This window comes from Zootoca vivipara, chromosome 1 (assembly GCF_963506605.1).
Source record: "Zootoca vivipara chromosome 1, rZooViv1.1, whole genome shotgun sequence".
NCBI lineage: Eukaryota > Metazoa > Chordata > Lepidosauria > Squamata > Lacertidae > Zootoca > Zootoca vivipara.
This window is the reverse complement of record NC_083276.1, coordinates 108,864,329-108,886,507: the sequence shown is the minus strand read 5'-3', so window position 1 is coordinate 108,886,507 and position 22,179 is coordinate 108,864,329. Positions and strand designations below refer to the sequence as shown.

Sequence of the window (22,179 nt, the reverse complement as noted above, 5' to 3'; positions counted from 1 at the left end):
GCAAGCAACAATAACACTCTGCCTACAATTCATATTTGTATCAATCTCAGAGCATCCTGTCACAATTTCCACTGTTAAACAGTTCCTTCTCATTTCCAAGCATGCAGTTTTCCATTTTCCTTTACACTATTTGTAGCTACCGTACTACAGATTTTTGAGCACGGCGTGTCTGACATCTCCCGCAATAAAATGTAGATTTTACAAAATCTTTGTGGAGATACCTGTGCAAAATTCTATTATTGTGTTTTCTAGATTCAAGGACTGAGTGCTGCCTGCAGAGGCATTGTTAGGATGTCCCTGTTCTTTTCGTTGCAGCCCCCTGATCTCTTCCCCCGTTCTCCATTTCTGAAAAATCTCTTGCAGGTTGGCTGAGCATTCTGCAAAGAGTCCCAGGTGGAATCTAGACACATATTGAAAACGCTGTAAAAATGCTTTTTTACAAAAATGCTTGGGGGAAAAAAAAAATTGAATTTGCCATAGCTCACCATCGCCATCTAGTGTCACATTTGTATAATACACTTTACAACAAACTGAAAACGTTTGATTTGCAGCTGTATAGCTGAGTCCCCAGTTTCCTCAATGAGCTCAGAGGCAAACTGAACCCTAACAACAAAAGCCAGCTTTGTTCCCCCCCCCTCAGAAAGTTGGCCTAAATTTGCAACTTGATATAAATTGGTGTACCTATTTCATGCAAGTTTACGTCATAGGTTTGTTCCTATTAAGTAAACGGTAAAGGACCCACGGACAGTGGTAGTCCAGTCAAAAGGAGACTCATCTCGCTTCAGTTGGAAAGCATACCAGTGCAAGTAGATAAATCGCGCTATTAAGTTTCTAGCAATGTGCCCGGGTACCTGGATCCGCTTCAATAATCATCATATTGAACACTCCATCTCTCCCTCCCATTCATATGTCACAGCCACACCGATATATCACTCTAAATTTGCCAGCGAACCTTTCCTTTTCATTGTTTTCCATCAGGGCCTTAAAAACACATAGCAAGGGCCATGCAATTTTGCTTCCTTTTACTGCCTCCACGTTGCAACGAACGCGCTCATCCCTGCATCAGTTTGCTGAATTAATTTTGCTCTGGAGTTTCCATTGCTCAAACACACACACACACACACACCCCTCTGCCCCTCGGAAATAAGCTTCACAGGAACCCCAGTAAAGAGTCGCCAAGGAGCGCAGAAGAGGTGGGAACAACGGCAGCGTCCGGGCAGCAGAGCCTCCTCCAGGCGTCAAAAAGCCATAGAGGGCAGCGGAGGAGGAGGATCATTTTAGGGCCTCCCGTGTTTCTCGCGCCCGCCAGGGGCACGTGGGCCTGCCTGGGGCCTTCCGTTGGAGGAGCGGAAGGAGGGGCTGCGCGCGCGCCTTACCTGAGCTGCCCAGGTGAGCCACTCAAGTGAACGCCCTCCTCGGCCCCCACGCTCACCTGGGCGCTTCCGAGCCTCACGGAGCGGCCAATCGCAGGCCAGGGTTTTTCGCTCGCCGCCCTGGCAACGGAGCGCCGCCGCCGGGGAACGAGAGGGGAGAAGGAGGGAAGGAGGGCAAAGGGAGGCACGCTCGCCCCTTCCTTCCTTCCACGCCGACACCGCTTTCTTCGCGTTGCTGGCACAGGTAAGGGCGGGGCTTATTCTGCTGGGTGGCTGTCGGTGGAGTTCAGGGAGAGCAGCGGGGGGGGGGAGAGGTGTCGCCCGCTGCCGTTGCTTCAGGGGCGAGCGTCGGTTGCTGGCTCGGAGAGCCGTTTGCAGAAATGGCCATGTAGGCTGGGAGGCTCCGGGTTGGAGCAGTTGCACCCTTCGCCCACATCCTGCTCCTCCTCTCCCGCCCTATCCCGAGGTAGCAAGGATGAGGCGCGGGGGGTGGGGGGGTTGCTGGTCTGGTTCTACTAGTCCTCTGGGGACATTTTTATAGATATAGATTAGATTCAGCTATATAGTGGAGAGAGAGAGAGAATGTGTATATGTATATGTGTGTGCTTGTGGGGGATTGCCAGACTTGAGAGGCAGCCCCTGGGCAATGATGCCCAGTGGGCACATATAACTGCGTGAATGGGTATGTTTCGAACTCATGCCTTGTTGTCCTAAGCCACAGGGGCCGAGGTCCCTTTGCTCCCCCACCCCTCCCAATTGCAGTACAGTGGTACCTCGAGTTAAGAACTTAATTCGTTCCAGAGGTCCGTTCTTAACCTGAAACTGTTCTTAACCCGAGGTACCACTTTAGCTAATGGGGCCTCCCGCTGCCACCGTGCGATTTCTGTTATCACCCTGAAGCAAAGTTCTTAACCCGAGGTACTCTTTCTGGGTTAGCGGAGTCTGTAAACTGAACCATCTGTAACCTGAAGCGTCTGTAACTCGAGGTACCACTGTATTTGAGGACGCTGCCCACTGCCTAAGTGAATGGGCATTGCCATTCAACTGGTGTGTGGGTGTTGCAGCATGTGATCAGTTATGCAGGGCAGTGCTTGCCTGCCCCCGCCCCCACCCCCAGTATTTTATTCAAGTTGGCAGCCCTGTCCTAGGACGGATCCCCAGTGTGGGATGATCCTGGGGTATCCTTGCCAAGGGTGTTTTAAGGTGTGCTGAGATTAGGCATATGAAGTGCTTTGAAAAGTTCCTACATGAAATATCGGTAGTAAGGCTCCAATCTTAAACTGCAGGGAGTAAGTTTGGTTGAGCCCGGTGGGACTTGCTTCAGAGTAAGTATGCTTAGGGTTAGGTGGGCTCTGGTGTGTAAGGCTTATCATAGGACCCTAAGAAGTCAGGCCAATGGTCCGGCTGTGTTGCATTGTCTGAACTGTTGCTACGCAGCTGGCAGGCAGAGCCTCCAAGACCTTTCTTTGCAAAGTTTTGGGATAAGAGATTTGGGGAGACTGCCCCAATGTCAGTTGTTAGGAAATAGCTGTGGGAGAGGGCAGTTGGACTCATGTCCTGCTTGTAGGCTTCCCTTGGGCACCAGGCTGGCTACTGTGAAAAACAAGATGCTGGACTAGATCTGCTTTTGGTCTAATCCTGCAGGGCTCTTGGATCAGGCCTGAATGAATTCAGCTATAACATTTGGGAGCAGCCAGATCTTTTTGTTTTTCTTGCAGTGGTGCCCCCATGGGGATTAGGGGGAGGGCAGAGGTGGAGGAAGATGTGAGCATCCTCCTGTACATTTTTAATTGTTGTGTAATATGTGTTGTTTAGCAGGCATCCCCAAACTGCGGCCCTCCAGATGTTTTGGCCTACAACTCCCATGATCCATAGCTAACAGGACCAGTGGTCGGGAAAGATGGGAATTGTAGTCCAGAACATCTGGAGGGCCGAAGTTTGGGGATGCCTGGTTTAGTGTATTGATGGGTGGGATTTGGGGTGAAATTGCTGAAATTGTGCAGGCGAGACACAAGGTATATATATATTGCTGTCCAAATTGCCACTTGGGCAAACTATTAAAGGTTCAAAAGCTTTTTCTTAAGCTCTGCCCAAAATGGTGTGCATTGTAAAAAAAGTGTGAATAGGTGGCTCTGATCTTTCTTATCCTTCCAGGAACTGCTGCTGGTGGTGATGTGGAAGGTCAACAGAAGATGTTGACATAAAGAAGGGAGGTGTGTGTAGTTGTAGTTGGCTTTCCCATGACTCACAGGCTACACCACATTTTAGCTAGCTGATACATTTAGCTTTACAAGGAGGTGGTGATCTTTAGAATGTCATATGAGTACTAACTGCCTAACCCATGGATTAGCAGTAGTATCACATATGTAAAGATGTATAATTAATTTGTCATTTTCTGTAGTTATAAGGGTGGGAATCCCAGGCTCAAGAAAAATTGATGTTGGTTCCCAACTACATGGATTATTTTTTTGTCCACCTGACTACAATGCAAGTGCCTAAAAATTATCCCTAAAACCAAAATTGAACGCACACCATTGATCCTAAGGAAGTAAATCCAATTGAATCCAATAGAACTTCCTGTGTAGTAAGTATTTTAGGATTGGAGCTTTAGAGCTTTAATATTTCAGCTGATGTGATTTTTTTTAATATTTGAAATCTTACTATAGAAATGTGGTGTTTTGGAGATTAATTAGGAGTTTATGAGTTGTAAGAGAGTGCTTCTTGAAGCTTAATTTTAAAGTTCACTTCATCTGACTGCAGTTAGTTGCATTAGTGTACCATGACTATCTGTAATTACAATATAAATAGGGCAGAATAAAACATTTTGCATTATTTGTCAAGTGTATGGGCCTTAGTACATTTCCGAGCACAATTCAAAGTGTTGGTGCTGACCTTTAAAGCCCTAAACGGCCTCGGCCCTGTATACCTGAAGGGGCATCTCCACCCCCATCGTTCAGCCCAGACACTGAGATCCAGTATTGAGGGCCTTCTGGAGATTCCCACACTGCGAGAAGTGAAGCTACAGGGAACCAGGCAGAGAGCCTTCTCAGTAGTGGTGCCTTCCCAGTGGAATGTCCTCCCATCAGATGTTAAAGAAATAAGTAATTATATAACATTTAGAATACATCTGAAAGCAGCCCTATATAGGGAAGCTTTTTAAGGTTTAATGATTTGCTATGTTTTTATATATGCTGGAAGCCGCCCAAAGCGGCTGGGGCAGTACAGCTAGATGGGCGGGGTACAAATTATTATTATTATTATTTGTAGCCTTTGGTCAAAATTCAAATGCAAATTGTGGTAAGTTTAGAAACGAGAAGACAGCTTGAGTACTGTGCTGAAAAGAATGCTATCCTGCTTTGCACAGGTTTTACTCTGTGCCTAATTAAGCAGACGCATCTATCCTTATGAAGCATTAAAGTTTCCATTTATACAATAGTATTTATTAACACTTAAAAAAAACTTTTCTGCAGATATGACCATTTTATGAAGTATCTAACTACCTCTATGAATAAAGAATAGCATCATTGGAAGCACTTGCATACGTGGACAAGTGGAGGGTCGACGTGATGGCTTACATAAGGCTCCTAAGACGATACACAGTGAAACATTTGTCCCACTGGAAACTTTGGAAGTTTACCTTCGTTATTTTTATCTTCTTGATATTTGTGTTTCTGCTACAAAGAGAAGTTGGCATTCAGGATTTTAATGAGGAGCCTGGGAGCCCATCAAAAGATGGAAAGATTAATAATGTACTGGGTCTAGTATTAAAAGCTGTGAACAATATTAAAGTTGCAAAGCCAAAAATGCAGATTAAAGCGCCTATTAGGCAAACTCAAAAGGCAGGGCAGAAGCGCTGTTTACCTGGATCCTATACAGCAGCAGAGCTGACACCTCACCTGGATCGACCCCCTCAGGACTCTAATGCTCCAGGGGCTTCTGGTAAACCATTCAAAACGGTCAATTTAAGTCCAGCTGAGAAGAAGGAAAAAGAACACGGGGATGAAAAACATTGTTTCAATGCTTTCGCAAGTGACAGGATTTCCTTACACCGGGATCTTGGACCAGACACGCGACCTCCTGAGTATGTTGAAGTATATTTGGATTTCTGGTCTTTGCATGTGTAATTATATATGCAAAATATTGAAAAGGGATTTTGATTCCCCATGTTCTGCATTGATATGTGCTTTTTCTTTCTTTTTTTTAAAAAATAGCTTTTCCGCCATTATCATTAGCATAATTTGTAGCTACGTAATTTTGCATCTTTAAGTATGAAGCTGTGTAAGTAGAGTACAGGAATCTTCTAATTATCTCTGATGGAAGCACATAATGCATCTAAGAAATTCAATAGATTGTGATGTAATTTGTTTGGGCTTGGTGCCCTTTCACACATTTCCTTTAAGAAAGGGGTTGGAAATTAAAACTCACCGGTGGACCAGATATTTATCTCGCTTACTCTGTGCAAATTTGATGAGGTCAGGACCCCCCCCCCCACACACACACCTGTCATCACAGTGATTTCAGATGACATGGCACTTTGAGATCTCGATAGCCAACAGTTTTTCAGGATTTCAAAGCACAGCACAGGGCTGTTTGCAAGTACCTTTAAAATAGCACTGCATTTTGAAGCCCAGACAATCAGTTGATTGTGGCAACTTCAGAATACTGTGCAAGGCTATTTGCTACAAGTTGCTGAAGTGCTGCCAATCAGCTGATCAACGTCACTTCAGAATCCCTCTTTGTCTTACCGGTAGCCCAGCTGCCTTTTTGCCTTCCCATAACTGATGTAATATATGTTGTGAGGTGATTGGCAGATGGGTGTGGCTTAGCCAGAATGGCCTGTTTGGCCAAATGGGCAGGTCTAGCGAGCCTAGTTAGGGTCTGAAGGTTCCCCACCCCTGTTTTAAGATGTATTGATGAAAGGATGCCCTTTTCTTTCATCACAAGTGTCTAATCCTTGATAAATTGTAAATCCTGGACATTTTATGGTGGCAATTATTCTAAATTGCCACATGCCCCTTGTGATGTAATATGAAACATGTTACTGTATTGTTAGGATACTCTGGAAACAATTGTTCCACACAGATCTTGTGCATGACTTTTTAATAATTAGTATTGATGTGAGAAAGAAGTTCCACCATACTTGCCAAGCTTTATCTGTGCCACATCAAAGTATCAGACTTATAATCCATGTTTCATTCTAAAAACTCTGTTTTTGTCATCTAGATGTATCGAGCAAAAGTTTAAACGCTGTCCTCCACTACCTACCACAAGTGTTATCATAGTTTTCCACAATGAAGCATGGTCTACTCTTTTAAGAACAGTTCACAGTGTAATGTACACTTCCCCTGCAATATTACTGAAGGAAATAATTTTGGTGGATGATGCCAGTGTAGATGGTAAGAACGTATAATGTTTGTGTGTGGTTTTTCACATTTAAGTTTTTCAAGTTATTTTGTGTTCCTGAAAATATGCACTTTTTAAATAACAAAAACATTAATATTCATAAAGTATAAAGAGCTCTCAAATTGAAATAATTTGTGCTTTCTCTTTGTCTCGGTTTAATGCTTTGTCTAATTTTTAGTTTAGTGTCTAATGTTTAATGCTTAATTACATTAGGCATGATGTCTGAATTGACTATGGTTTGTGAACAGCCACCAAACTAGAATTTGAAAACATGACTTGACATCGGTTTGCAAACCATGGTTTGTCCTAACTGGCTTGATGTGATATCTGCATTTATAAGAGCAATACCGTAGCTGTAATTATGCTTTTGTCTCAAGAGTCTCACTATGGAGACAGGAGTGAATTTACAGACTTGTGAAGCTGGTGATGAGTGGGTGGAAAATAAAGCAGATGAGAAACTCTAAATCATACTTTGTTGTTTGTACATTTGGAAGCTTAAACCATGGTTTGGCAGAGTATCCAACCTGAGCTTTTATCTTAATTAGTAGCTATTGTTTTGGTGCATCAACAGCCCCTTCTCTCGCCACTCCTCCCATAGCTGCCAAGTTCTCCCTTTTTTTAAGGGAAATTCCCTTATGCTGAATAGGCTTCCTCGCGAGAAAAGGGAAAACTTGGCAGCTATGACTCCTCCCCTTCCGTTATCTGCCAAAGAAAGAAAGCCTGTAGTTCTGCTTCACAGCAAGTAAAGAAAGACTGGCTCAGACACTACTTTCTACATGTGGTGGAAGTGAGAGAATGCCTTTCTCCCACATCTGCCTGATGCATCTGCCCCACTTCCATTGCCACCGTTACTCTTGCAGTTGCAGGGCATAATATTTCAATGAAACCTAAGCACACATGACCTAGACAAATTATTGTTGCCCATAAGCATTGGATTGTACATGCATATAGGACCCACTGGAATGTTAGTCTCCTTTGTGAATGGCAGAAGGAGGGCTCCTGCTCTCTACAATCTGTGCAGGGTGGCAATGAGAGAAAGCATTCTCTGAACCAGCCAATTGACTTGCTATCTTGCAGCAGTCTTAAAGGGACAGTCTTTAGGTCAGGACCAGGCAAATTTCCCCTCTCTTTTCCCCCTTTGAAATTATGAAACACACCTATAAGAAGGCTAGTTTAGTTATGAAAAGAATTCAGTAATGCCCAACCTACTTCATAAAAGTGGTAAGGGTAACTAACGTTATTTGACAGCCCTGCCAAACGAGTAAAACTTGTTCTCTTTCCATCAGTAGAATGCTTTTCAGTAGAATGTCTTTTCCAAAAAAAAAAATCTCATAGAAGTGGAGGGTTGGAAGGGACCCCTGCAAATCATCTAGTCCAACCCCTTGCAATGTAGAATATGCAGCTGTCCTGTATGGGGATCGAACCACAACCTTGGCATGATCAGCACTATGCTCTAACCAACTGAGCTATCAAGAAGATATGATAACTTGGCATTTTTTACTGCTTTGTACTAGAAATTGCATTTCCCCCAAATTTGGGTTCCTGGTGTATTTTGGGCCGTATCTCCCTTCCCCCATTCTTCAAAAAAAGCAGGTCCTCTTGTCCCTTCAAACTGAAACTACGTACAGGCATTTCAGAATAAATGTATTTTGACTTTCCTCTTATTGAGTAGCTAGTTATGAAAAGTGAACTTAACAATTGCCTTTTATTAAATTGGCAAAGACTGTCTTGTTGTCTTTTTAGAATACTTGCAGGATAAATTGGATGATTATGTGAAACAATTCCAGATAGTTAAAGTTGTCCGACAAAAGGAAAGAAAGGGGCTCATCACTGCTCGATTATTAGGCGCTTCAATAGCAACTGGAGAAACCCTCACTTTTTTGGATGCACACTGTAAGTAATAGTGTTGGACTGTAATAGTGTTTGGTTAGCTAAAAAAAATTCCTTTCCGTATTGATTTCTTCCTTGTCCTCTTTTAACTGTTTTTCTAACAAATAACACTACAGAAGCATTGCTGTTGAAAATGCACAGTTTTTAAAGACATGGAACTGATTGCAGAAAAACTGTTTGTTTATTTAAACTAAGGACAGCTTTTACACAAATGCACATGAATCTTGGGAGAAAGCCAAAACTAGTGAATTTTAAAAATATCTACCGTAATTTGTGTTTAGGGCTGAAGTTTGGGACGGGAAAAATCAGTTTGCTTTCATTTCATGCTAGGCATATTTTAAGTGCCATATTTTTCATTTGATCATGTATGTGATATTTCATGGCAGGTATCTGTAAGCTAACAACATTTCCAGCATGTGGATTTTTAAAACTAACAGAGCAATCCTATGTAGGTCTACTCAAGTGGGACATGGGTGGCACTGTGGTCTAAACCACCAAGCCTCTTGGGCTCGCTGATTGCAAGGTTGGCAGTTCAAATCCACTCGATGTTGCTCTGTCCCAGCTCCTGCCAACCTAGCAGTTCGAAAGCATTCCAGTGCGAGTAGATAAGTAGGTACCATTATGGAAGGAAAGTATACAGCGTTTCCATGCACTATGGCTTTAGTCACGGTGTCCCGTTGTGCCAGAAGAGAGTTAGTAATACTGGGCACATGACCTGGAAAGCTGTCTGCAGACAAACTCCAGCTCCCTTGGCCTGAAAGCAGAGATGAGTGCCACACCCCATAGACAAATTCGACTGTACTTAACCATCTAGGGGTCCTTTTCCTTTACCTTACTCAGAAGTAAGTCCCACTAAATTCAGTGGGACTTACTTCCAAATAAATGTGCATAGGATCACAGCCTAAGTGAAATTACCGTAAAATGTTTCTGTAACTGCTTTTATGAAAGTGGATAAATCCAGCATTATAATCATTATTTTACCTCCTATTTCCTCTCTCAGGTGAATGTTTCTATGGCTGGCTAGAGCCATTGTTGGCCAGAATCGCTGAAAACAATACTCGTGTCGTAAGCCCTGATATTTCATCTATAGATCTAAATACATTTGAATTTATGAAACCTTCTCCTTATGGTCAAAACCATAATAGAGGGAATTTTGACTGGGGTTTGTCCTTTGGATGGGAATCTCTTCCTGAGCATGAAGGCAAGAGAAGGAAAGATGAAACGTATCCTATTAAGTAAGCAATTAATCTCATTTTTTTTTCCATTTTCAAAATATTTCAAAAAATTTAAGCTTTAGTAGGACCTGAACCACTTCGAAGAAGCTCTGTCAGTAGAATATATGTATATAAGTATATCAGTATGTATATAAAAAGCCATCAGTTGAATTTTAAATACTGAGAGTGCTATGGATGCTAATGCTGCTTTTTTGGCTGAGGTTTGCTCTAACAAAAGCCTGAGTGGTGGCATCCTTGGCTTTGGAGGTAGGATGAGGGGAACATCTGAACTGGTTGAGCAATGCAGCTGTTGAAGGCAGAAAGAGACTGTAAGAGAAAAGTTGGCATCCCTAATTAAAGCTGCTTGTTGCTTCGGGTTTAGGATTTCTGTACCATTACAGAATGCAGTTTACATACAGCTCCTTGATTTCATTGAAATTTACCTTAGAAATGGTGGTGGGGCATATAATGACTGATTAAAACCAGGGCACATTCCCCCCCCTTTCAGTTGAGTTGAGCAATCCTTCCCCCCGCCCCATATCACACTGTTTCATTGTAGTAATACAACTACTGCACAAGTCATATTTCAGAAGCAATTTCTTCCCATGACAGTTGTTGACTATTTTATTGTTCTGGCTTTGAAATGGATGCTAATGTGCATATAACTCATGGTAGTAGCTTCTCTACAAAGCCCAAATAGTAGCCAAACATTTTCACTAATTCGTTTCCCTCTGCTGTTGGCTGTTTGCCTTTGCCGATGGTTCATAAAGTGTTGATTGCCCATTTATCAGGCTTTCCTGAAGAGGGATGGGCTTTGGGATCTTAAAAAGAAAAATAACAGGCTTTCCCCAGATTGGGAAATTGCTAGCTTCGTAAAAGATTATTCTCCCCCCCCCTTTTTTCTTTTTTGCAGAACGCCCACTTTTGCAGGGGGCCTCTTTTCAATATCAAAGGACTACTTTTACAAAGTTGGAAGCTATGATGAAGAAATGGAAATATGGGGAGGAGAAAATATAGAAATGTCTTTCCGAGTAAGTTCAGAGACACAATATTCACGTGAAGGTGCAATGACAAAACCTCTGTTGCATTTCAGCTACTCCCTATAGGAGACCAGATGAGCTTTGTCTTAGGCCAGGCATAGGCAACCTTGGCTCTCCAGATGTTTTGGAACTACAACTCCCATGATCCCTGACCACTGGCCCTCTTAGCTAGGGATCATGGGAGTTGTAGTTCCAAAACATCTGGCGAGCCAAGGTTGCCTATGCCTGTCTTAGACTAATGATAACCGGGAGGGAGAAACTACTGTAGAGTGTAGGGATGGAAGGATCTGACCATTTCAGTCCTCATTTTCCCAGTCTTAAATTTGTTTCTCAACATTTTGGAATAGTATGTGATTATTATTATTTTTTAATATCCTCATGAAAATGGACTGTAACAGGGTGGGGCATGCTTATACATACTTCGCCAATGCCCGCAGGAGCCAGGAACGGAACCCCCACATGAAATGGTGTCCCCCTGTACTTATTTATTTCCTGGAGCCACGCATATGTGCAGTCGTGCGCGAGTTGAATGCGTGTAAGTGGGGGGGATGCCTGTAAATACGAATTTTGAATAATGCCTGTGTTTCAGTTTGCATATTGTTTTGGGAAATGGGAAATGGGTAGGTTCATATTTAAATGTGGGCTAAATTGGATCTCTCCCCATCCCTAGTAGAGTGGTGTCAGGTGCTTGGTTGGTGCATCAGTACTGCAAAAATATCTTAAGATGGAAATGGTTTTTTTTCTCTGTTGCATGTGGGTAGACAGGGCTTGATTTCAGAAAGCATTTTTATACAAATGCTTCTAGAGCAATATTACCTGCTATCTGGTGAATCTGTTAAAGGCTGATAAGTAAAACTGTTATTTTTCAGGTGTGGCAATGTGGGGGTCAGCTGGAAATCATACCTTGCTCAGTTGTGGGCCATGTATTTCGCAGCAAGAGCCCCCATACCTTTCCAAAAGGGACTCAAGTGATCACCCGTAATCAAGTTCGTCTTGCAGAAGTCTGGATGGATGAATATAAGTATATATTTTACCGGAGAAACACAGAAGCAACAAAAATAGTTAAACAAGTAGGTGACGATGGTGGTGGTATTAGAAATCAGTTGCTGCACTGAAGTTCTTGGTGAGCAAAAATTATTTATTGTGAAAATATGTAAACATAGTAGGCACTCTTTATTCAATTTGCTCTGATTGGCAATATATTGAATAGATTCAGTAGTGCCCATTACCTCTTCATTTAATCTTTTATACAATACCTCCCCGAAGCTCTTTGAACTAGAGTAGTGTCGTTGATTGCATCCACCAACTTCTAGTAGGATCTTTCTCAATAATTCTCTTTAACATTCAGTTGATTAATATATGTGAAGTCTAAAAGAATGACTAAAAAGAATCTTGATTTTACTAAAGCAATATTAGCCAGCTAAGATAAATATTAGAAGGCTAGTACCAGGCAGTATCTGTAAGATGCAATGATGGCAAACAGCTTGGATGACTTTAAAAAACAAATGCACAGAGCATACTGCTGTGTTCTACCTCTACTGTCAATGGCAGTCTACATCTGAATGCCAGTCACAAATGGGGAGAGTGCTATCGCACTCAGATTTTGCTTGTGTGCTTCACATAGGCACCTAATTGGCTGCTGAACCTAGACAGGACTTTGACTTGGTTCAGTAGGCTTTTCTTATGTCATGTTAAATGTAAATATGGAATTAACAACATTTGATAACCTCAGAAAACCCAAGTTGGCCAGTTGTTTAGGGAGAAAATTAAAGTTAATTATTTTAAAATGGATCTCAAAGGATAATGTAGATTTGCATCTCAGGTGTGGTTGTGTGTATTCCTGGCTCTATAAGTTTATGTCAATTATTTACTTATTTAAATAGAAAAGAGAGAGAGAAAATGAATTATTGGGTGATTATTCAGGTTGCCACCATTATTGGGTAAGTGGCATTTCTTGCTCCACTTCTGATTCTTTGGGGATACATGGAAAAGGATAATTTGATCAGAACATATAATGATTGTAGGAAATGTGTTGAGGGCTGCAAGAAGTTGAGTGGCTTCTAAATGGACCTCCAACCTCTATTTTCATTATTAAAAGATACTTTAAAGCTTGTTTAACTAAATTAATTTAAAAATTCCCTCTGTGTTTGCTTTCAGTACAAAGTATTATTTGTGATCTGGTTTTTTTATAACGCTTTTTAGTATTGTTTCAACAGAAAACATTTGGTGACCTCTCAAAAAGATATGAGTTAAAGCAACAATTACAATGTAAAAACTTTACGTGGTACCTTAGCAATGTTTATCCTGAGGCATATGTACCCGACTTGAATCCTCCATTATATGGATTTGTGAGTATGATTTTTGGTTTGTTTTTTTTACAAGAAGAAATAAAGCAAATGTGTAGAGGATTTAACTATGCTATTCTGTACTTACATTTCCATTTTTTACATTCCTTAGATAAAAAATGTTGGGAGAAGAACATGCCTGGATGCTGGAGAAAATAATAATGGTGGCAAGCCATTGATTATGTATACATGTCACGGGCTTGGAGGAAACCAGGTAAAATGTTGCATTCGGTTTTTAGGTAATTGTGCAGATAAGCACAGCAATGCGTTTTCAGACCATGTTTTAAATTTATCAGGGTCTCATGCCTAGAATATGTACATGAAACCACCAGGTGGGGTTATCCCGGAGGTTTGGAGTAAGTTGTCAGCAGTATGCTGATGACACTCAGCTCTATTTCTCCTTTACATCTTCAGGTGAGGCAGTGGAAGTAATAGACTGGATGAGAGCCAACACACTGAAACACAATCCAGGCCCTGTTAGTGAGTGGTTCCCTAGACCAGATGGGTAGGAGATTGCTCTTGATGGGGTTACACTTCCTCTGAAGGAGCAGGTTCGTAAGCTTGGGGGTACTCCTGGATCCTTTGCTGTCGCTCAAGGCTCAGGTGGCCTCAGTGGCCCTGAATGCCTTCCATCAGCTTTGGCTGGTGGCCCAGCTACGCCCCTACTTGGACAGGGATAGCCTAACTACCGTTGTCTATGCTCTGGTAACCTCAAGGTTAGATTACTGCATTGTGTTATAAAGAGCAAGGAGCTCTCCAAGGGCAGCACCAAATTTGGAGTCATCCCTATGGTTAGAAGTTACTGTGTAATCACTGTTTTATTTGGGAAACCAGATGTTCTTTATGTTCCTCTTTGAGTCTGTCATTGTAAGCATGTCTCTCATTTAAGGTATTCAGTATAAAAAAGAGGGCATTGTGTTAGGGGAGAGTAACCTACCATTGCCATAGATGCAGTGGAACCCAAAGTGAAGACCGACTCTCAATTTGAGTCTCCATCCTCTGCAGAGTCCACATCTTTTTATAACCTCACGCTAATAACTTGGATGACTTCCATAATGCTATATACTGGCTTGGTTACACTAGTTCACTGTCTCTGCCATGCACTCTTCATCTCTCTTTCAGCTTTTTGTCTGCTTCTGGTCTATTCTGCAGGAACACTCTTCATTTCTGCCTTGTAAACTTAATAATCTTTACTCTTTCCCTCCCTCTTTCTTCTGCTGCTTTTTCCTTTGCCTTTAGAACTTTTGCTGTCAAGGAGGAAACCAGTGGGTGTCTAAGCAACCAGGCCTGAGTCATCTTTCCTGTCATACTTACAGCCTCATGCTGGGAGGTTAGAGTGGTCTTCCCTATGCTAAAACCACCTACCATTTTGAGCCTATGTACATTCCTAGATGACTGAACTTCTAACAAACACTTCTTGGTGCACAACTTGTGGAGAAGAGATGGTTCAGAACATATCTCATCCCTTAAATGTAGCACCTCTGGAAATGTAGCTAGGGTGTTGCAAGTCATAGTTAATTTCATTCAATTAAAAAAACCATTCCATTTTTATGTAAATTACCCTATCATAAAAACTACTGTAGTGGCAAATAGGAAAGCTACATATCCAACGCTGAAACTTATCAATTGTCCATCAATAGATATGGACAATAATTCCATTGTTTGATTCCTTTGTGGTTACCTAGTAACTTGCTGATCTCAGTGGTCTCTTCTATTAAATAGTATTTGTTTTTAAATTTCATACTATTAGTTTGATACAGGAAGAGAAGAACAATTTGGTATCTTATATTCGTTTAATATCAATTTCAATCTCTTACCTCCAAGGATGTGGACAGGCTGCTTGGACGAGTGAAACCAACCACCTGTCTCCTTGATCCTTGCCCATCCTGGCTTATAAAAGCTAGCCGGGAAGGGCTGGGCGATGGGCTTTGCGGGGTGGTGAATGCTTCTCTCTGTGACGGAGCCTTCCCACACCCTCTGAAAGAGGCAGTTATTAAACCGCTTCTTAAAAAATCTTTAGATGCGGCCAATATGGCCAACTATCTTCCATTCTTGGGCAAGGTGATTGAGCAAGTGGTTGCTGAACAACTCCAAGCACGCCTGGAAGAAGCGGACCATTTGGATCCCTTCCAGTCGGGATTCAGGCCTCATCATGGGACTGAAACTGCCTTGGTCGCACTGGTTGATGATCTCTGGCGGGCTAGGAACAAAGGTGAGAGCTGTTTCCTAGTTCTGCTGGAGCTCTCAGTGACTTTTGGCACCATCAACCATAACATCCTTCTGGACCGTCTAGACTAGTTGGGAGCTAGGGGCACTGTCATACAGTGGTTCCACTCCTTCCTCCTGGGCCGTGTTCAGAAAGTGGTGGTGGGGGATGAGTGTTCAGACCCGTGGGCTCTCACTTGTGGGGTGCCTCAGGGTTCTGTCCTCTCCCCCATGCTTTTTAACATCTATATGCAGCTGTTGGGAGAGATCATCAGGGGGTTTGGGCTGGGTGTCCATCAGTATGCTGATGATACCCAGCTCTACCTCTCTTTCAAATCAGAACCAGTGAAGGCGGTGAAAGTCCTGTGTGAGTGCCCGGAGGCGGTTGGAGGTTGGATGGCAGCTAACAGGTTGAGGTTGAATCCTGACAAGACAGAAGTACTGTTTGTGGAGGACAGGAGGCGGGCGGGTGTGGAGGACTCCCTGGTCCTGAATGGGGTAACTGTGCCTCTGAAGAACCAGGTGCGCAGCCTGGGAGTCATTTTGGACTCACAGCTGTCCATGGAGGCGCAGGTTAATTCTGTATCCAGGGCAGCTGTTTATCAGCTCCATCTGGTACGCAGGCTGAGACCCTACCTGCCTGCAGACTGCCTCACCAGAGTGGTGCATGTTCTGGTTATCTCTCGTTTGGACTACTGCAATGCGCTCTACGTGGGGCTACCTTTGAAGGTGACCCGGAAACTACAACTAATCCAGAATGCAGCAGCGAGACGAGTGACTGAGAGTGGCCACCGAGACCACATAGCACTGGCCTTGAAAGTCCTACATTGGCTCCCAGTACGTTTCTGGGCACAATTCAAAGTGTTGGTGCTGACCTTTAAAGCTCTAAACGGCCTCGGCCCAGTATACCTGAAGGAGCGTCTCCATCCCCATTGTTCTGCTGAGGTCCAGCTCCAAGTGAGAAGCGAAGTTACAGGGAACCAGGCAGAGGGCCTTCTCAGTAGTGGTGCCCGCCCTGTGGAACGGTCTCCCACCAGATGTCAAAGAGATAAACAACTACCAGACTTTTAGAGGACATCTGAAGGCAGCCCTGTTTAGGGAAGCTTTAAATGTTTAATAAATTACTGTATTTTAATATTTCTGTTGGAAGCCGCCCAGAGTGGCTGGGGAAACCCAGCCAGATGGGCGGGGTATAAATAATAAATTGTTGTTGTTGTTGCATATATATTTATCCCACCAATCCTCCCAAAGTAAGTCCAGGGCATATTGCAAGTGTCATTATTTGCCTGGTCTACATTAGCGTTGGCAAGGGTGCCATGCCAGTGGAAGGCATTTCACTTTATACTGCTAAGGCAGTGCTGGCGCACAATGGCTGGACAACTGCTTCTATCCCTTGCAATTGATAGATGCCTTGGATATGATCTCGCCAAAGTTAAGCACTGAAATCAGTGTGGCTTTAAAAGCGCTTAACTTTGAGTGGATAGCACCTCTCAATTGCAAGAGTTCTAGGATCCTTAGAACATTGCACAGGCTTTTCATACTAATCCTGGGTTAGATCCAGAATGTCTCTCTTATGAATGGAATGGCTTCCTGTATTTGCTGTTCGTAGAAGGGACCAGAGTCAAGCAGAAGCTGCTCCTCTAGAATAAGGGAGGGGAAGGCAGTTTGCACCAATTCTCCCTGCCGGCCCCAGTGCAACTTCCTACATTGTTCCAGAGAGCCTCCTACCTTTCCAAGCAGCTCTGGGATCTGCTCTGTACAAATTGGTTTCATTGGGAATCTGCCACATAGCTATCTCTCCTGCCTTGTCTCTGAGTAGGAGGCAGAAGGGAAACTAAAATCTTTCCATTTTCACCCTACTGTTTTTAGTGACCTCCATTATGTCCCGTTGCATTTGCCATATGCCCTTGTCATGGTTTAGGCATTGTGTATAAAGCACTCCACTTGCAAAGCATCAAGTTGTTCTGTAAGCATTAATCTGGAGTTCAAAGGGACACAGTGGATTTGTATGGTTGAGTTTTGGGTGATATTTCCCTGACTGAATTGTTTCTTTATATAGTACTTTGAATATTCTGCACATCATGAAATTAGACACAACATCCAGAAAGAGCTGTGCCTGCATGCTTTAGCAGGAGAAGCACAGCTTCATGACTGTGACTACAAAGGGAAGAACAGCAGAACCCCTCCAGAAGAGAAATGGGAGCTCCGAGAGGTATTCTCAAATAAAATCAGCCAAAAAGAGAATATATAGCTTTTGTAGTTTGGAGCTGCTAGTTAATTAAATGTGGAGGAGGAGTTTTACATTTACATGTCCTGCTCCCATACAATAGGGCAGCTACAGGAGCAAGTTCTTCTTATAGATATTTATTGTTGCATATAAGCTCTATGCAAGTCCCTGTCCCCCAGTCTGAAACTTGGTACATACTTAGAATGACTGTTTTCTTCAGAACATGTGTGAGGTTTTCCAGCTCCTTCCTGGTAGCTGAAAAAGTTCTTCAGATGTGCAGGAAAAGCTGTAGTTCTGAGCCATATGTAAAAACTTTCTAGGTCTCATTCTCCCTTCTCCCGGTACCTCTCAAGAGCAGCTCTTTACAGCCATGTTTTTAGATACCTTTGTAGAACAGTGAACCCATTATGATAAAGGGAAGTGTTGTTGTTGTTGTTTAAATCAAATATAGCTACCTTTAAAGCACTGTAATCCTCTAGGATATAGCAGGCTCTAAATTCAAAGATGTAAATAAAGTTGCAGCTTTCAGCACTGGGGAATGTGTTGCAGAATCATCAGTCTTTGTCAGCATTGATAGAATGCTGTCTCTCCAAGTATGCATGAAGTCTACAAAATCTTGGCTGGATTAATGGGCGGAACTAGAGAGGCGGTGTGATATAGTACAATCATCACCTGTCGTACTTGGATTGGGCAGAGCCAGTTTCAAATTCCCACTCAGCCCCAAAGTTTGCCGAGTGACTCTGCGTAAGCCACTGTATGACCAAACTACTTCACAGCATTGTTGTAAGGTTAAAGTGGGTAGTCCTGGCATGCCCCCCCCCAATCTCCTTGGAGAAAAAGTTAGATAAAAATGTGTCTTCTCTCTCTCCACTTTTCTAGGACCAGTCGTTGTACAACGCAGCCTTAAAGATGTGCCTGACAGGAAATAAAGAACATCCAAGCTTGGTGCCGTGTAACCCCTCAGATGTCTTCCAAAAATGGATTTTTGGCCGAAACAATTAAGTACTGGCAATTAGGAGGTGTTTTAAACGGGAACTGTATCTCCTTCAAAATTATCCAGGTTTAACTTAAATTATGCAAGGTCATCTTATCTGTAAAAAAAAAAAAAATTAAAGCATTTTTACATCAAAATTAAAATGCACAATTTAGCTGGCAAGAAATCCAAGGAATACTTAGGTTTCTTGATTCTTAAAAAAATGTTTACAAATATTGGAAATTATATTTCCAGTAAATATATTTTTGTAAAACCTCTGTCTTTAAGACACAATTCTCAGTGGTTTGGGGATAGTTTGTAAAGGTTTTACATACATGCATTCCCAAACACATTCTGGTCAATAACTGAAGAAACTTGTTGATAGAGGTTACGGGAGATGATTTTTTTTGTATATTATCTGAAAAATAGAGTGCCTTATAGGTGTTCTTTATAATTTAAACTGTGACAGCTTTCCTTAAATGACCACCCCTGGTTTACACATTGATCTAGTTGGCTCAGTGTTTATAGCAAGAAATATCTATGAAGTTTATCAATTTTTCTCAAACTATGAAGTTCTATTACCACTCCAATGAATAATACGTTCTTGGTGTTAGCCCCTTGCAAACTGGTTGGGTCTCTATATGCTGCAGTTTTTGGTGTTCTGTTGTTCATTATGCTTATCAGTGATGAGCTTTGTATGTTTAAGATTTCTTAAACTGATTACAAAATTGTTCTCTTTTGGTTGAAAAGGTGTTTATTGCTTCTCCTGATACATCACATTACTTGCTTCTTAGACAATTCTGGCATCTCTCATATTTTTTTTTCTATTATGTATGGGTTCCAAGTTTCCATATCTCTAAATCCTATTTTCCTCTTTCATGTGTTCAGAATTCAAAACATGACCCTTTTAATTCAAAACTATTGCAAAACATTTTAAGTAACTGGTGTCTTTCATCAGAAATTTGTAATGTTTTAACTGAACCTGCTGGGTTTAGCGTTAGGATTATTTGCTTTCTACATGCAAGGAATTTTAACAAAATATCTTACTAGTTGCACATTCTGTGATTAAACACCTTAATTAAGAGTCAGTATTCAGAACTTTTTGCTGCTTAGTGTGATGGGTCAACAATGCTGAGAAAAATAGAGGGGTTTTCAAGTACAATGCCATGTAAACTCACGGATTTTTCACTCGTGCACCTAGATTATTCCCACACACCTTCCACAATTCTGCTCCAGAGGGTTGGGGAGAGCCCCTAGAACAGATTTAGGGGGCATGCTGGGGAGGAGAACATTACATTGTGATAGAATCAGATAATTGGCATTACATTTGATTCACTCTTAGCAATTAAACCAAGAAGTTGCAAATAAAAGCTCACTCTTTGTGGATAATTCCTCTAGCATTTAAAAGAGAGGGGACGGATTGCAGGAATATATTTGCATTGCAGGTATATATTTGCTATTCATTCTTAGATTCCTGTGCTGTGTTTCATGTGCACACAGAGACCTTACAAATTGGCGCCAGTTCTTCTCCATGGAGAAGTTAGAGGGTTGCCACCAGAAAAAAAAATGCTCATCACCACCCCAGACATATGTGGAAGCACTTTCTCTGCTCTTGGGGGCCTTTTTGGATCCAGCCAAAGCATTTTTTGTGGTCTTCAGATCTTTTGGGTTACAACTCCCGTCAGCCCCAGCCATCATGGCCAATGTTCAGGGGTGATAGGGGGGCTGTAGTTCAAAACATTTGGAGGACATTAGATTGGGGAAGGTTGTTACAGCACTTCTCAGAAGCTGATAAAGCAGTTTTCTTTATTTAGGTATCTGTGGTTTTAAACAAAGAAGTGGGTGTTGTTGCCTTGCATATACACTATTGAAAGCTTATTGTTGAGATGCTGCTTGCATAAGCAGAGTTTTGCAATGTGGCAGATGGTTGAAGCAAAACTATTGTTCTTCCTTAAAAGTATGTTTTCTGTTTATACAGTGGTTTTCCTCTACTTTGTTGATTTGGTGTTTAAGTCACAAAGTTAACTACTACTTCTTCCTCCGTACTTGCATTGCCCCAAAACTATAAACTGAGGCTATAATTATGACTTCATAGCACTTCAACGTTATATTTTTATCTTTTCCACAGCATGCAGTTCTACTGTGTCCCTACCCCACCACCGCACTGGTCTTCCATCTGATTTAAACATGATACATTTAACTACAGTTGTTCTAGGCTGAGTTCTTAATTCTTCCTTGTACTCCTAAGCATTTATTTCAGATATATGTGACATGCTGTACAGAACGCCTCTTTAATCTTGTTTCATAAACGTAATAAAATAAAAAATATTTTGATGCAAAAGCTACCCTTTGGAATTTTGGGGTGTGTGTGCAGCTTTCTGTTTCTTTGCTTGGGTTTGAGAGTGCTCCAGTGACTTTGTATGATGTTCAAAGCCACTAAAAAAGGAAACACAAGAAACCTTGGCAACTGCAGCAGCACAGCCCTGGGACCAACCAGGAACAAATGTTTGGCAGTTCTGCAGGCAAAGTGTAGCCATGTTGGTGTATTTGTATTGCTCACTCTAGCAGGAGGGAGCAGGCAGCCTGATGCGGAATTAATCTGGACTATTCAGATTAATTACTAGAGCATCCTTTGGACGTTTGAAAAATGAATCCATTGCAAATTACTGAGTCAGGCCCATAGGTGCTGGCCTGTAGCCATAACAAGGTTGCATGCCATCTTCTAGAAGCTGCAGCGTCTATCAGCACCTTATGCTCAAATGAATGCTCAGATTTTTCTCTTATTTCACCCAATTCCTCTGTTTTTAAACTTCTTCAGCTATCATTTTCTAGTGCCCCCTTCCTTTAACCTGATACCTTTTGGAGCCCTACCTCCTTTCTCGGGCCTCTGATTCCACCAGGTTCTTTGGAATCTGAGCAGCTCAATTAAAGGCAGACCCAAATACAGAAGTAAAAAAGTAGGACCACCCATCTGTTTCTGGCAAATGAGTTGTTCCATTCTCCAAAGCTGTTTTCTTGCATTCAAGTGCTTGTGAAAAAGATATTTGTGGTTGTTGTTTTTTGTGATTGTGTCAGTATGTCTCCTCCAAAGGAAGCCACAGAGCTCCATTGATCATCATTCACAGCAGAATAAATAGCTTGGCAGCAGATGTTCATGTCTTTCTCTTGCATCAATCCATGTAATCTCGTTCAGATAATATATTTTGTAAAATGCAGCATTCTATTACTACAGTTGTATCAATCCTGTGTTATCTTTTATTTTAGTTATTTCTGTTTTCAAATTCATTGAGACTGTAGCTATACAATAGCCAAAGGGAATCAGTGAATGGTATAGCTCCTGAAAGGAACATGTTAAGAGTGTATTTAACAAGGTAATATTAATTACAGGTAGGTAGCCGTGTTGGTCTGACGTAGTCAAAACAAAATAAAAAAATTCCTTCCAGCAGCACCTTAGAGACCAACTAAGTTTGTCATTGGTATGAGCTGTCGTGTGCATCATACCAATGACG

The 22,179-nt window shown here is 42.1% G+C and overlaps 1 protein-coding gene across 7 annotated transcripts; it reads left to right on the top strand.

The window, feature by feature from the left end:
• Window positions 1-1,232: 1,232 nt before the first annotated feature.
• On the top strand, window positions 1,233-22,120 carry GALNT3 (polypeptide N-acetylgalactosaminyltransferase 3). Of its 7 annotated transcripts, none has more exons than XM_060280270.1 (12): window positions 1,233-1,617; window positions 3,775-3,957; window positions 4,844-5,454; window positions 6,597-6,769; window positions 8,520-8,669; window positions 9,667-9,901; window positions 10,794-10,911; window positions 11,790-11,990; window positions 13,137-13,268; window positions 13,378-13,479; window positions 15,090-15,477; window positions 17,530-17,650. In XM_060280270.1, exons 3-12 carry the CDS (start codon window positions 4,940-4,942, stop codon window positions 17,535-17,537), a joined length of 2,022 nt encoding a protein of 673 aa, XP_060136253.1. In that variant the 5' UTR covers window positions 1,233-1,617; window positions 3,775-3,957; window positions 4,844-4,939; the 3' UTR covers window positions 17,538-17,650. The 7 variants fall into 7 exon arrangements, with proteins under 7 accessions (XP_060136253.1, XP_060136251.1, XP_034988854.1 ...); XM_060280271.1 differs by lacking the exon at window positions 1,233-1,617 and adding an exon at window positions 1,657-1,839; XM_060280268.1 differs by lacking the exon at window positions 3,775-3,957 and having other exon boundaries at window positions 1,234-1,617.
• Window positions 22,121-22,179: the final 59 nt, after the last annotated feature.

What these genes read in the sequence shown, in the direction of transcription:
- GALNT3 (XM_060280270.1), top strand. Translation starts at nt 4,940, where the DNA reads ATGGCTTACATAAGGCTCCTAAGACGATACACAGTGAAACATTTGTCC. An exon ending in GGATGATGCCAGTGTAGATG is followed by an intron (nt 6,770 to 8,519) that starts GTAAGAACGTAT and finishes TTGTCTTTTTAG; the next exon opens with AATACTTGCAGGATAAATTG. An exon ending in ACGGGCTTGGAGGAAACCAG is followed by an intron (nt 13,480 to 15,089) that starts GTAAAATGTTGC and finishes CTTACCTCCAAG; the next exon opens with GATGTGGACAGGCTGCTTGG.